General features: G+C 39.9%; 1 protein-coding gene across 1 annotated transcript; it reads right to left on the reverse strand.

Annotated features, from left to right (window-relative positions):
• Positions 1-11,405, reverse strand: LOC141750820 (solute carrier family 2, facilitated glucose transporter member 11-like). The gene is made up of 12 exons (XM_074606575.1): positions 11,363-11,405; positions 10,335-10,433; positions 9,423-9,583; positions 8,405-8,529; positions 7,916-8,045; positions 7,156-7,304; positions 6,565-6,752; positions 5,394-5,504; positions 4,726-4,827; positions 4,167-4,242; positions 2,752-2,879; positions 1-2,415 (listed from the first exon to the last, which is right to left on the reverse strand). Exons 1-12 carry the CDS (start codon positions 11,384-11,386, stop codon positions 2,209-2,211), a joined length of 1,500 nt encoding a protein of 499 aa, XP_074462676.1. The 5' UTR covers positions 11,387-11,405; the 3' UTR covers positions 1-2,208.
• Between the last annotated feature and the right edge of the window lie 3,593 nt (positions 11,406-14,998).

A 14,998-nucleotide genomic window follows, 5' to 3' on the forward strand; every position in this document is an offset into this window, starting at 1 on the left:
ATTACCAGGGGTTTTACTCTTCTTCACTTTAATTGATTAACAAATCCATAAAACCTTTATTTTCAAATGCACAATTTCATATCGCTATCAGGCTACTAGCTAGGAAAGCTTAATAGTGTCACGGTTGTACATGGGAAAGTGTGGGAGTAGGTGAAAACAGTGTGGAAATGCCTCACCATTTAAGTACTAGAGGACTTTTTAACCTTTTTTAAGAAATCAGTTTCTTTTCTCAGCTAGAATTTCCTTCAATGTTTCTGTGATGATTTAGTCCAGAAAGTTCATTCTGTGTCTTTTGTTTTTTTTATTTTAAATGCTAGCTCTAATTTTTACAGTAACAAAATTAGAACGATTATCTGAAGAGCATCCACAGTCCACTCTATTATTTTGAAAATAGTTTGGTACATATGTATTGTATTTTCTTTAGGAATAGTAATTGCAACAGGTAACCTCTCAGTTCTTCCGACAGCTTCATATTAACAGCCGATGCTGGCAGCTGTAGTACTCACCACTTCTGAAAGGAATCTTTCCATCTTTTATCAAAAGGGTGGCTGATCCCAGGCAGACAGAACTCTGTTAGACTGAGGAAGTGCTTTCTGTCATGCCTTTTCTGCACCTTCTGCTTAAGTAGTCATCTGACTCTGAGGCTGAGGTTAATGTTTACTTCATATGATTTCTGTTGACTGATGTTTTTTGCAGCAATTGGACAGCACTTAAAGCAGATGGATTAAGTATTTCAATGACTCAACAGGAGACGTCCCTATGAATGGGGACATTTTGTAGCATGAGTGCTCCCTGTTTTGATACAGGGAGTGAAACCAGGTCAAATATAAAATCTAACACAGGTTTCAGTTGCTGGAACACACACTGGTGCTTTAATATCAGAGCTTATTCTGTCTATTAAGTAGCAAGCACATTATTTGAATTTTTTAAATAGAAAACTCCATGAAACTCAAAACTGATTCAGTGCTCCAGCAAAATGATAATCAATGTGAATGGTTAAACTGCAGAAAGATAGGACTTGTGGTCCTACTAAACAGGAGGCATGGTACACCATTTGGAACTGTTACAGAAAATGGAAAAGTAATTGATTGTCCTATACGAAGGTAGAAGGGTTTGGGGAGGGAAGTGATTGGATGCTGCAGTGGTCAGCAGGATTAACAACTCCTGAATAGCGGCAGTAAAGGGGTGGTGTGGAGCACAGCAGTGCTGATGCGCACTAGTAGAGTGCAATGTGTCCTAGGCCAGTACACAGCTAGCAGAAATTTGCTGTCACAGCTTCTGCTTTTCTTTCTTGGAGCAGTTAATTATTTATAAAATGGACTAAATTTTCAAAGTGTCTGCTCTCTCAGTACTGTCTCAAAGTGTCTTACTCCCTGTCTCACTCCAGGGCTCTGGTCCTCTAGCTCTCAGCACTGCCTGTATGTTTTATGTTTGTTAACCCTTGTGCCATCCACGAGGTACCCAGAATAAGGCTGAGAGCATTGCTTACACTACAGAAACTTGCTCCAGATTTTGCTACAACTGAAATGCATGGAGGGTGCAGTCAGTTTGCTCCAGAGGATGCAGGTGAGAGTTCTTCTCTACCAATTGCCCAGGGATCAGGGCTAATCCCTGACAGTCATTATAGGGACAATCAGGACATACAGTTACTTGATGTCAGCTTGAGAAAACAGAACAAAATTGAGTTATCTTTGTTATTCTACTTGGTATTTGTTTATGTGGTGTGTTCATGATCAATACTATGTCCTTTACAGTGTGATATCATCAAGAGATTACATGAAAATTGTTTGCAAGATCTGTGTTTATGTTTCATCCTCTCTTCATCCTGCTCTTAATCCTGCGCAGAGCTTTCTTACAAAATAAGAAACACAGAGACAAATCCTGCTTCTTTAAAATGATAGCAAAGGAGAAAGACTTGGAATAAAATTGATGTGTTATGCCTGAAAATTATTTTCATGTGCTAGTCCTGAGAAGTGCCTGGAGTTAATAATGTCTTCCTGCTACAGAGCTGTTCTAGGAAGGAGACATGGTCTCTCACCATGAAAAGCAAAGATGAATATAAGATAGGACTGCTTGAATTAATGACAAGCTATCTGTGCATTACTTATTGGATTACATTTTACTGAGAAAAGTCCATGTTAAGGTTTAGCTTTCAGTTCAATTTTGAGACAGGGCTTTTTGTCAGTGGAAGTTGCTTATGGTGGCCTATCAGAGCTTGGTGCAGAATGTCTTTTCTTCAGTAGCGTTCTTCTCCACAGTCTGATGACGTTTCTTCTTAAATTGACGTGTTTTGAATTCTTCTGTGATTTCAGAAGTTGACTTCCCTTTTGTTTCTGGGAGAAACAGGTAGATGAGAACCGCTGAAATGATCAGGACACCAATAAAGATGAGGAAGCAAAAAGGACCAAGAAGCATCTGGAGATAAAAATAGAATAAGATGAGTAATTTCACTGGCAACACGTGCCCCTGTAGATTCTTGAAAATTCTTGATTTGTCCCTGTGAAATGAGGAATAAGTTGATTTTACAGAAGCAATATTTATTTATCTTTTCAATTTATTCTTGAGGCAGCAGAGGAATGTCTGAAGTCTAGGGAAATGTTTTACATAAATGGCCTCCATGTGCCAGTAGCAACAAGGGATTCACAGCTTTGATCATCCACAGGGCATTTCATCCTACTCCCTGTCCAGACCAGCCTAGAAAACCAGTTTAAATTGATAGAGTCAAAGGAAAATTTGAATGAAATTACATACGACAGCAAAGGGGAAAATCATTCCAGTGAAAGTGAGGCCTAGCCAAATGACGATTCCACCAATTACAAAAGCGGAGGACCTTGTTGAGAGCGTGAAGATTTCATTCATGACGGATGCGACGGCTCCAGCTGAGGAAAAACCATAAAAAAACAGTAAACCCATTGTTGTAGTTAACCATATTCTTCAAAGTGAGTGAACTGATGTCACTGGTCAAACGCGGCCCCAGTAAGTCAGGATACTGTGAGATCATATAAATTTGGGCAGCACAGACATCTCTATCTGAATTCCCCTACAGACTTCTCTTACAGTCCATGGAGAGAGAGGGACACCCCTGATGTCCACCTAAGATGTATAAAATATGGAGATGAATGGCCCTGATGATGGCCTATTTCTCTCCATTGCCCATAGGAGACACCTGGGTTCTGCTACCGTGGGCATTCTGTTAGGTTTTCAAGACATTCATGGTCCTCATGTACAGCCCTTACAATTATGAAGGCTGCCATTTGAATTTGGAGACTGTAATAACTAAACTAGGACAAGTGTAGGACACGAGGTAATGGCCTCAAACTGAAAAAAGGTAGATTTAGATTGGATATCAGGAAGAAAGTCTTTACTGTAAGGGTGGTGAGGCACTGGAACAGGCTGCCCAGGGAAGTTGTCAATGCCCCATCCCTGGAAGTGTTCAAGGCCAGGCCGCATGAAGCTTTGAGCAGCCTGGTCTAGTGGGAGGTGTCCCTGCCCAGGGCAGGAGGGTTGGAACGAGATCATCTTTAAGGTCCCTTCCAGCCTGAACCATTCTGTGATTCTGTGAACAGTAATGTTTAGTCAGGGAACTTTCAGAGTAAATACTCGTCTCAGGTGAGTGACATCCTAATAGAGGGCTGTAAGTTTGGTTCTGTCATTACCCATGTAGGTGGTTCAGAGTGACATTAAGAGAGGATGAAAAAGGATAGAGCAATGCTAAGAGACAGACTATACATGCTATCAGGTATCCTTCTTTAATAGAGTAGGATTTTACACATGAGCTGAGAAAACTGGTATTTTAGAAGAGGCTACCTCTGCCCTTAGACAAAGACAGAGATGGACCAGTTGCACCTGTATGCACTGAACAGCATTCATATCCTCCAAAACAAGTTGATTAACAAGTATTTTTTTGGCATGAACCTGTAATCCACTGAGAGGAAACAGGGTCCTGATTCATCAGGGTCTGAATCGTTTCAAGTAATTTGTTAAAGAAATTGTTTCTTGGGTCATTAATTCGTCAAAAATTGGGGCTTCCCCAATTTCAGTCCAAACTAAGCTGTTGATTTTTGAAGAGGCATTCACACAGTCTGGTTCCCTTTCCATGCATCCATGGCCTGTGCTTATCCTCATGGCCTAGGGTTTCCTGTTGCTGCTTTTATTGTTGTACTCACCTGGTCCTATTCCATAGGCAATAAGGAATAAAAAGATGAGAACAACACTGCAGTAACGCATCCAGAGGAATTGATCCTAGACAAAGGCAAAAGGAGGGAAGAGAATGAAATTTAATATTATAGATGTAGTGCAGCTGATCAATACATATAGGAGAAGCAATGTTTATGAAAAAGCCCACAACGCTGGATTCTGTAGTAGATGCTCACTAGAACTACTTATCTCTCTGTACTGAATACAGTGGAAGGCCAAAAGTAGCCTGCAGTGTCATATCTACAGAGGTGATCTAAACTGCACCTTGGTCTGAAAAACAAGTAACGAATTCCAAGCTAATGATAGCATGGGGAAAATTGTTACTGATTTAACGTAATTACCTTATTGAATTAGACAACTTCAGAGAAATGTTTAAATCTCTCGTGAACCACAAGAGATGAGGCTATGAGTTTGTATTCAGAAGATATTCTGACCTACTATTTTGGACATGGAAGCCAAGGCTGACTATCTGCTGTCCTGCACAAAAAATGCTGATGCAGGTCCACCCCCAGAGAAACATTTGCTTACGCCCAGTAGAAGGCTTGTTTCAAGCAACACCAGTATCAGTGCCATCAGCAAATAACCACCCCACAGGAGTATCCGACGTCCAAAACGATCGATAATGGAGCTCTGAAGAGTAGAAAATAATTGCGTATCACTGGAAGCATGGCAAAATCCAGTTGTCAGCTGTCCAGCCAATCAAACATTCTTCTTGAGTTCTTTTTACTTTGGAGAACACAAATCTTATTGGTACCAAGTCTGATATTTTATTGAGTTCCTCCTAGCACCTCTAATGCTATGAATTACCGTTGCTGCCCGGCATTGCAGCTACTTCTTTATAAACACTGTAATACATGGAACCATGCAATGATTCCATTTGAATATGTATTTATACACAAATATATGGAAATAAATATATATATTTATGATGATATGATGATATATTTGAATGACATTTCATTTATATCCGTATGAGTAAGAGAGGGATTTTTATATGAAATTATGGAGAATGAAGATGGGAAAAAAGATGTAAAAGGATAAAATTTGGAGGAGATGGTAACAACCACTTTACAGATTTATGCAGTGCCACAGAAAAATTCTTTAGTTCACAAAGAAAAGATTAATTTTCTTTAAGGAATAATAGACTCAACTCACATGTACTTTACCTCTTAAAGCCCCAGAAAGATCTGACTTACACAGAAGATGACAGAGACAAGCTCGGAGATTGCTACTCCTAGAGATACATATGGAATTATGCTTTCTTGCAGGTTGGCTGTCTGAAAAATTTCTGAGGTGTAAAAGGTGATCTGGGAAATAAGAAACATTTTTTAAATTAAGCATAGTCAATAAATGTGATATGTGCTTATTCAGCATCATTTTGAACTAGATTTGTCATCACTGCAAAACCAACAGTACATTATTGGGGTTTGCTGGAGATGGCATACCTACTTGAGGTATTAAAAATCTAAATGTTAATGGAGATGAAGAAAAGGGATTTGAAAGCCCAGAAAAAAAAAGGAGTTGAAAGGAGCATACTGCCTGTAAGACAGGGGAGAAAGATGTTGTTTTGACAAAGAGGAAGAGGAAAAGAACAAGATAGGCAGTGAGGAAAAAGAAAAGCAGGTCTCAGTCATACTAGACCATACATCGTCATACAAATAGTTGATTCTGTCACTGTTTTCCAGTTGCTAAGCAGAAGCTGCTCATCTGCAAGGTTCCTGATGGACTGGGCACCATTTCCCTGTCAGCAGAGAGCAGAGGTGCCTTCTCTGCCCACGTTGCTGGGAATTAAAATGAACAAGCTCTAACAGAGTGCACAGGCTTAAATAAGGCTTATCGGAAGAGACCCATAGGCGAGTGATAAAAATGACATCCAGGGGAATGACTACTAGCTTGTGCTGTATTGGGCTCAGCCACTTTGTATACTTAAATGACTGGAAGGAAATAGTTTCATGGATAAATCTCCGTTATCAAATAAAATGAAAGTTGGATGGCAATAGCTGGATATCTGCTACTGCAGAAGTCAAAGAAAGTAGAGATGTATGTCTAGATAAATAGATCTCTGGGCTGTAGCAAGCCATAGGGCATTTATAACCCTTTCTCCTACAGAGTCTTTGATAATACCACTGGGGAATGAACACAACAGTGCCCTTGCAGAACTTTTGCTGAGTTGAATCTCTTGTGTTCCCACCCTAGAAGTTCCCATAAAGGTAGGAAGAATACTAGTGATGATACCACAGAGCTTCACTGACAGTGAGCTCTGTGTGAGGAGGAATAACGTAGATCCAGAGGAAAGTGACAAGTTGGAATTGTGGCACTTTGATTACTTCATAGTAGATCTACACATGGAAATAGGGTATACTCAACTGCACTCAGGCCACAGAACTGTAGACTCAGTAAAAGAAGGAGCATGGTACTCAGCTGCGGATATACAGATGGTTCTTTCAGCACCTCTAGGACGTTCATGATTTTGATGCCTTTTGTTACAGCCTTTTCCTTCATCATATCATCAAACTCTGTATGATAATTCCCTTCTCCCCAGAGTTGCTTCATGGCTACAGAAGAGACAGAACAAAGCATACTCCTCCATCATCTGATCCACTCGGTTCTGTGTTTTTCAGCTTTTAATGATGTTTGCAACATTTTCAGTTCAGTACATGCTTTGATTCATCAGTCACTGAGGAAAGAACTAGAGCATGGCTTAATGGAACATGCTGAGATTGCCCTGGAAAATGGCTTTCAGCTTGCTGTAGTATTTAGGGGTAAATCTTAAATATTTCTGATTATTCCTTTTAGTCTGGAGTAATATAATTCAATACTATGATCTTTACAAGATCTTTAATCATGTAATTATCAAGAAGCCTGTGTTTGGCTAATAGAAAAGCTGTTTCTCTCTATTAGCTTCAATTTGCCAAGAGTTACAGTGTAACAAATGAAGTATCTAAAGTTTTATTTTACCTTTCAAACAACCAGCCTTGTCTCCTTTTTGCAGCAAGAGATAGGGAGGGGACTCAGGAAAGAATGGCAAAAAAAGCAGTTGAATCAATGCCAACAACCCAGAGAAGGACAATAGCACATTCCACATGTCTTCAGTTCCTAAGAGATCTCTATGAAAGGATGTTAGAGTGTGTTTATAGTCCAGTACAATTACAGTCTATAACTAGTCTATAACTAGTTTGGCTAGCTAAATAGACACAATATACATACAGACCTTGAAAAGATAAATTGAAATAGAAGATGTTTAGGTAGTGAAAGGAAAACAGACTAATACTTTAGTTCTACTGCAAGACTGAATTTTTTCTCATAATTTGAATACTTCCTAAAGATCAATGGAGTTTGAATATTCCCACAAGAGCTTTCTGAACCAATACTGCCATTCTGTATGAGGTTATCAAGAAATTAGCAAAGATTTCAGATATCAAAAGTTTACTAAGAGTGTTTACATACAATCTTTTCTTATTAACTTCAGCAGAGAGACCACACCTCCAGAGAGGGGTACATCCTCTCTTAAGAGAAGGGCCTTTCTCTCTTCAGTGAATAACAAGGGAACCTCAGTGACTGGTATTGGGTAGATGCTTCCTTTTTGAGAGCTGTAGTTAATCTAAGTAAAACCCCACCCTTAGTGTATGTCCATTTCTAGGATTGGGGGAACAACATTTTCCTGCCATACAGAATAAAAATAAATAGAAAATAGGATGAGAAGGGGTAGCACAAGTACCGTAATCCAAGAATTCTTGCTACAGCTTTTCCTAGTGCAAGAAACACAGAGGAGGTCACATTTACAAATCCACGCAACTTCTTCGGTGAGATCTCTCCAGCATACTGAACATGGGCATTCATATTTATTCCTAAAGCAAAGGAAACAGGACAGACCTAAAGCTATAGAAAGCAAGACAGAAGGTCCCTTTTAATTTCACCGTCAGCTAAAGGTAGTTCTATCCTCTCTCTTCTGAACTGTTTGCTATATATCCTCCACAATATTAGGCTGAAAATGTACCTTTTACTTTAAGCAAGATGTTTAGCTAATCCATCAGATCTCTCTCTCTCAACAAGACCTCTTGAAGGCAAAGGACAGCTCATCTTACCTTTTCCCAATCTGTTCCTTGTTCCACTGGGGCTACTGTGCATGCCTGGGTACTCCCAGCAGGAAGATTTCTGTATTCACCCCAAAGAAGTCACATTAACATGGAGTAGTGGGGAGTCCTACCAGCACCGATGCCCTCTAGGAAGCGCCCAATCAGGATCATCTCAAAGGATTTGGCTCTCCTACTGAAGCCAGTATGCAGCATAGCTACTAGTAGGACCACGTCATTGACCAGCAGACATTTCTTCCTGCAACAGCGAACAACACACGGGTATCATCCGTGTTTTACTTTTTCATTTTTGACTAATATCTCCCTGTTCTCTGGATTTACAGACCAAGCTGTGGCAATGTTTAAATCCATTGCTTATAGGACAACCATAGGACAACCATATCAGATTATGAAAAGGCATGTTGTCTTTGCAGGGGAGTGGAAAGGGAGAAGCTAGTTTCCTCTTTTCCACGTTAACACTATGTGAACACACCATGAGGCTGAAGGAAATTCCTGCACGATAAATACTGACAAGGATTGGTCTTTTTCACTTCTTTCTTCTGGGCAAGGCTCCCCTCTCAAACCCTGCACGTGTCCCCAGAACAAAGCAAATCTAACTTCACTGAGAACTTGCTTCACGGCCCACCTCAAGCTAGGGAGTTCTGGCTTTGTCCTTTATGGATACCCTCAAAGAGAGGGTTCTGAATGTGACCTGAAGGATTTCTGCTTATCTTTGCTGAAACACTGATTATTCTTACAGAGAAATGAACTTGCACAAAAGGCTGTGCGATCAATTAAAAAAAAAAAAAGAAAAAAAAGAAAAGAAAAAGCTTTGGCCTGCAGAATATCTATCCTATTCTGCACTACTGCAGTGCTGTTGGGCTTCCTAGGGCATTATTGCCCAATAAAGAAATTTCAGAGATTTATTTTTTACTAAAATTTCAGAAAAAATATAGGAATTGTATGGCATCAAAAACTGTGAAAAGGGAATCAGAAATAGTTGCATATTCTTGTCTCTCTAATGTACCTAGCTGTAGTTATACATGCTGAGTAGAGTTAATTCTGCACCAGAAGGGGGCAGTGAGAATTCTGACATCCATTATATTAGGTGAGTAATTTTTAATTGCTTCCCTTGCTGGGGAATATACTTACTTTCCATATTTTGCAGTCAGGTACCCACTACACAGACACCCTATCATTCCACCTACACAGTATATAGACACGATGAAGGACCACAATAATGTGAGTGTCTCCTGATGCAGCACAGAACCGTATCGCTCCATCCAAGTTTCGTTGATAAACTTCTTAATGTACTGGGACAGAGAAAGAGATTTTCATTCCACTGAGGCACTAATTACAATAGTTCTTCATTATATTAACAACTTAAAATTTAGATTAATAGTCATTACTAAAAGCTTGGCTGTGGGACTCATTTGCAAATTAGGACTGATATTTCCTCTCATACAGACTAATAGTGTAAGAGAATACTTCAAAAATTAATTATACTTTTTAGTCTGTTCAATGCTGGCTCTCCTACACTAAAATATTGTGAGCGTTTATTGAATCTTGTGAAATGGAAATGTTACTGAGTGCAAGTAGAGGATAGAAAGAGAAAAGCGCTGAACTGAAGGATGAGACTCCATCAGCTAATTTTTAACCTTTTTCTTCATGGCATAATCTTTAAGGAGTGTGCTTCAATATGTTGTTTGTACACATTGTTAATTTTTCATTTTAGAGATGCTGGAGAGGTTTTATAAAAGAAAAATAATAGTTTAAGGAGCCACCGAAGCTTCCATTGTCCCTCCATTCAGCTATAGACCACAGCAGCAACAGTGTTGCTTTTCCATTTTTTTCAGCCTTTCTGATATTCTGTGGAAAGTTGTCTTTGGAGTACAGCTCCTAACATTCATGCCAACTTCTCTGACAGTGGACAGTATGGGACTGGAAAGAGCTGGGAATAAACTCATATAGCAACACCTAACAGATTTTTAGAGCGTCTTCAATGCGTAAGGCCTAGCCCCTGAAGAGCAGTTACAGATGTGATTTTATGAAGGCCTTTCTTACCGGAGAAGTGTAATTGATCACAGACATCTGAAAACCAGATAGGTGGGTTCCACCAATTCCTAGCACCATAATCATTAGCAATAACTTCCGGTATTGAACCTGCCAAAGATGACGAAACACACCCTAAGTTCCTGATACCAGCATGGCTTTCAGACCATGAGTTAATTTATGACATCTTATATCTTCACATTTCTATAATTAAGAAGCCTTTAAAATGCAAAAATCAATTTTGAATTTTTCAATAATCAAGCAAAATTGCTGGGAAATTGTTAAGATACAAATCTGTGGATTCCTTTATATTCCTCTCATGGTTATTAGAGCCTGAAAAGATGCTGTCTTTAATTCTGTTAGTTCTGCTAGCCACAGAAATTAAAAAAAAAAATCATAAAAGCATTGTTTATGTAGTTTGTGTTTGCTTTTGTACTAGTAAGAAGCTACAGCTTTCTTGGATCCATTTTTTCATTCAACTTTGCCTCCTAAGAGACATTGTTCACTGGTTTCCAGAGATTAATCAAATCTATCCTCTTAAAACTTAAGTTTGTTTACACTTCAGTTTTATTATCCCCATAGAAAACTGCATCTTTAGAGCCCCTACTCAAATGACTCCTATTTGAAATGCTGTGTTTCCACAATGTACACTAGATTTTAGAGCATTGTTCACAAGCACGTATGTTTTCAGGCATTAGTCAGGTCACACTCTAAACAGATGAAGATCTTCAAATATCCTTGAGAGTGCAGGGTTTTTTCTGTTTTGTCTTTTTCACCACTACTGTTTTCTCTCTATTCCTCAAAATGCCTATTCTTTCCTGGTTTCCCAGGCCCTCTTTAAAACATCTCACTCTTTTGTATTTATTTTTTCTAGAGATGCCGTGTAGTCAGTCTTATTGCTGAATCCATGTTGTCCCCAACATGTGCCCTGTTGCTCATTTCTGTTACAAGAAAGACTGTTTGATTCCCTTTGCTGTAATCTTTAAAGATCACGCTGCTGTTAGTGACTAGGGCTAGAAGACAAGAAGCTGGATACTCACCAGGTCTGAGAGGAAACCAGCCATTTCCTCTTGAAAACCTGCCTGCTCTGAGAGCCCTTGTCAAGTCTGTCAGATGAGAGATATGTTTTCTATGCTTAGACTATAAGAAGTTGGGATCATAGCACAGAAGTTAAATTCTAACTATGTTGGTTTTGCTGAATTTTGTTCTCCTGCAACACTGGCCAGGAACTCTTCTTGCTGGTTTAATTATTCTAAGACCCAGATATGCCAAGCCAATTACAACATCAGTAAATGTTTATCCCTCTTGTATTGGGATTGCTCCCCCTTATTCACACTGCTAAAAAACCTGCGTGTTCCTGTTGTGTGTGAGGGTCAGACAGTGCTACCATCTTTCCTTCAGGGGAGCAGAGTCCCTATTCACCTCTCTGACAAGCAGCTTAGGCAGAGTGTTTCCCCCCTCTCCAGTCTACTACAGAGATAAGCCACTTCATTCTGTAGCTGAGCTGTTATGCCTCTTTACTTACATGCTATGAGATTTTCAGTTGCTTGATGTGATTTGAGTAATTTCCCAGTTGCAGGACATGAAGTACCTGAATATTGGCATATTGGGTCCTTGCTAACACCAGGTTCTTTACTGAGGGTCACACTGTTTCCAGAACCACTCAGAAGCCTCACTCTTCCCTCTCTACAACAATGAAGATGGCCTACTGTGTGGCAGAGCAGGATGCTCATTTTGTTCTGGTTTAAGATTTGATTTTAAGAACTATTTTTCACCTTAAGAAAAATTATTTTGAATCAACCAAAGACTTGACTATTTACAAGGAGTGTAACTTAATTCTTGCTTCAGGCTTATATGTATTAAATATAACATTTTGTACTACATTGAATGCAGCATAGCTCACTCTATACTACTAAGATTTAACTGTCTGTGGCTAGTGCCAAAAGGGGAGGCTGGAAGGTGAGGTTACAGTTCTGAAGGCAACAGAAGCTTTGCTCAGGAGCCCGGTGGAAGCACTGGCATTCCTTCTACAGTTTGCTTTTCGTGTTACAGTGACTGCTACTGTCCCCTGAGCTGTGTGCCCTGCAGCACAGGGCGAGCTTGCTGAGTCACACCTTGACCTTTCTCCTGCTGGATGTCCCACTAATGCTCTTTCCAAATCCTTCGCCTGAGTGCCTTGTTGCACATCAGTATACAGTGAAATAATTCAAGCTGAATTCTTCTTTCCACCTATTCCATTTTCCTTCTCCCTGAAATCTTTATCCCCTCCACGTCAGCTGTGGTGGTGTATTTCATTCATTCCCCTCTCAGTCCAGACTCCTCAAGTGTTCTCACTTCCTCTTCTAAAACACCCCAGAATCTACCTTTCTCTTCAATAACTACTGCAAGAATCCCTGTCTTTATTTAGGTTTTCTCTTGCTTCTTAAAAATTCCCACTCTCAATCTCCAGTTACTTAACACTGGTCACTGCTCTCCCCTCAGCCAAAGATTTTGCTGGCACAGAGAAGACTGCAGCCAGATTGCCCACCTCTCTCCTGTCCTCTCTTACCACCACCAGGCACTTTATGTCCTAGAATCAGACCAGAACTGTGTCCAGCAGAGTATCCCAGAGCTGTCAGTCACAAATAGCAGTTGTAGGCATAAGCATAGGAATGGAGCAAGTGTGCAGTGGTGATTTGAACACTAGAAGAAATGTGCTTATTCCAGACCCAGTACTTAGCTCACCCAATACCCTTGGCTTGGAGGGATTTTGTTTTCAAAGATGCCATGTGTTGCACTTATGTGTTCCTGGAAATCAAATAGATACACTGCAGATTCAAAAGTACTTCTTTAACCTTTATTCCTAATCCATGCTAGTTTATGGCAGCGTTAATGATTTACCACACTTTGCCTCTTGCAGACAGTATTTACTAGCAGAGGGAAGCAGTCAGGCGTGCTGGACAAGATCATACTGTAGAAAGACATGTATAAGGAAATGAGTTTTTAGTGTCTATAAGACACTAAAAGCTTCCTCACTGGGAACCAGTAAGATGGAGAAAGACCGGACACAATAAAGACTTCTAAAATAATAAAGGTCTTACCTAATCCTTTCTTTTCAAAATACTTTAAATGTTTCTTTTTTTTTTTTTCCCTGCTTTTTTGACCAGAAGAAGGAATGTATGTTGGTTCTTACTGTGGTATCGTGCAATTCATGTCTTCTGGCCTTAAAACTATAAACTTCGTCTAGCTTTTTTTGTAATATGATGATTGTCACAGGAAGGATGGCTGCGTTGGGGAAGTCCGCTGCTCTTAGCATTAGCTCTTGGCACTGCTACAAATATTGTTAGAGGATGGTGTGAAGATAAAATAGCCAGCAGCGTTAGGGCTGTGAAAAATACTGGCACTCAATATTCAGGTCCTTTTGCAAAGTTTATTGTGCAGCACCTGCAACAGTCAGTAGTGAAGATCTCATTTCCAGAACAAGACAGACACAATATTCCTTGACCCCAACAACACACTCCCAGAAGATGGGCTCTCCTCTGTCCCTGACTATTCAATCAATGAAAACCAAATCCAGGCATGATCATAGGATGTGTTTTCCTAGTCAATGCTTTTGCATTTCCTTATCAGTAAACTGCAAGGGATGAAGAACAGTAAGAGTGTGTTATGTAGCATAGAAATGAATACAGAAAGTGAAGCCCTTTTTACCATGTTTGTGATGAAAATGTGGAGTATTCAGAGACCTGGAGAGAGAAGCAAACACTCACACATACAGATTGGGTTCTCCGTGAGGGGCACCACTCTTTTTTGTCTCATCAGTACCAGTTACTCTTGAAAACTCAGTCCCATTGAAACCCAGTGTTCCTTCTCTCTGACATGAAACAACTCTAGGCTGAAGGCATGTTACATAGTCATTGCTAATAAAAAAGGAAAACCTGTTCACTGTGGATTAGCCCACTCATGATTTCCTGCAGCTCTGCTTTCTTCGCTCATGCTTTCTTTCAGTGCTGACATATCCCTGTTTGTCCTTAGAGAAGAATCTCCAAAATCTAGGCAATGTACCTGATTACCAAGCAAAGAGGTTTGGCTTCAGGTGACAGGTTATGCTTGGATGCTTCTCCATCAGGACCTTATACCTCCATTACACCTTTTTTCTTCAGACATAGCAATGACTTCCCCCCTCAAAAAAAAAAAAAAAAAGAAAAAGGATGAAGACCATGCTACAGGTCACAGAAGTGTGGTCATAATCTCTTCAAGGAAATCCTGGTTGCCCCCATACGATGTACTTGCCCTCAAGTCTAATTGTAAGAGGGGGAAACATTGCATACTGCTTCTGTCTACTGATAGGCAAGGTATTCTTCTACCAGATTAAAGAGATAACACTTCTTTTCAGCTGGACTGAAGCTCTTTCTCTGGGAAAGCTCGGCAGCACTGATTTGTTAATAGGAGCAGATAATTTCAATGTGAAAGCTCTGTCTTCCTTTTCCTCTGAGATTCACAAATATGCTGTATACCTGAACCTTCCACACTCACTTCCTCCACTAACTGTGGAGTCCTCATTTTGGTAAGAAAAATAGCAGATCCTGTGTTTTCAGTTTACACAGCTGCTAACTTGCAGGGACTGACAAAGACCTTATTTCTTTATACACTGTGTTTGATTTTTTTCCGCAGAGGATTTAATTCAGCTCATATTTCAG

This window comes from Larus michahellis, chromosome 13 (genome assembly GCF_964199755.1).
Source record: "Larus michahellis chromosome 13, bLarMic1.1, whole genome shotgun sequence".
Classification (NCBI taxonomy): domain Eukaryota; kingdom Metazoa; phylum Chordata; class Aves; order Charadriiformes; family Laridae; genus Larus; species Larus michahellis.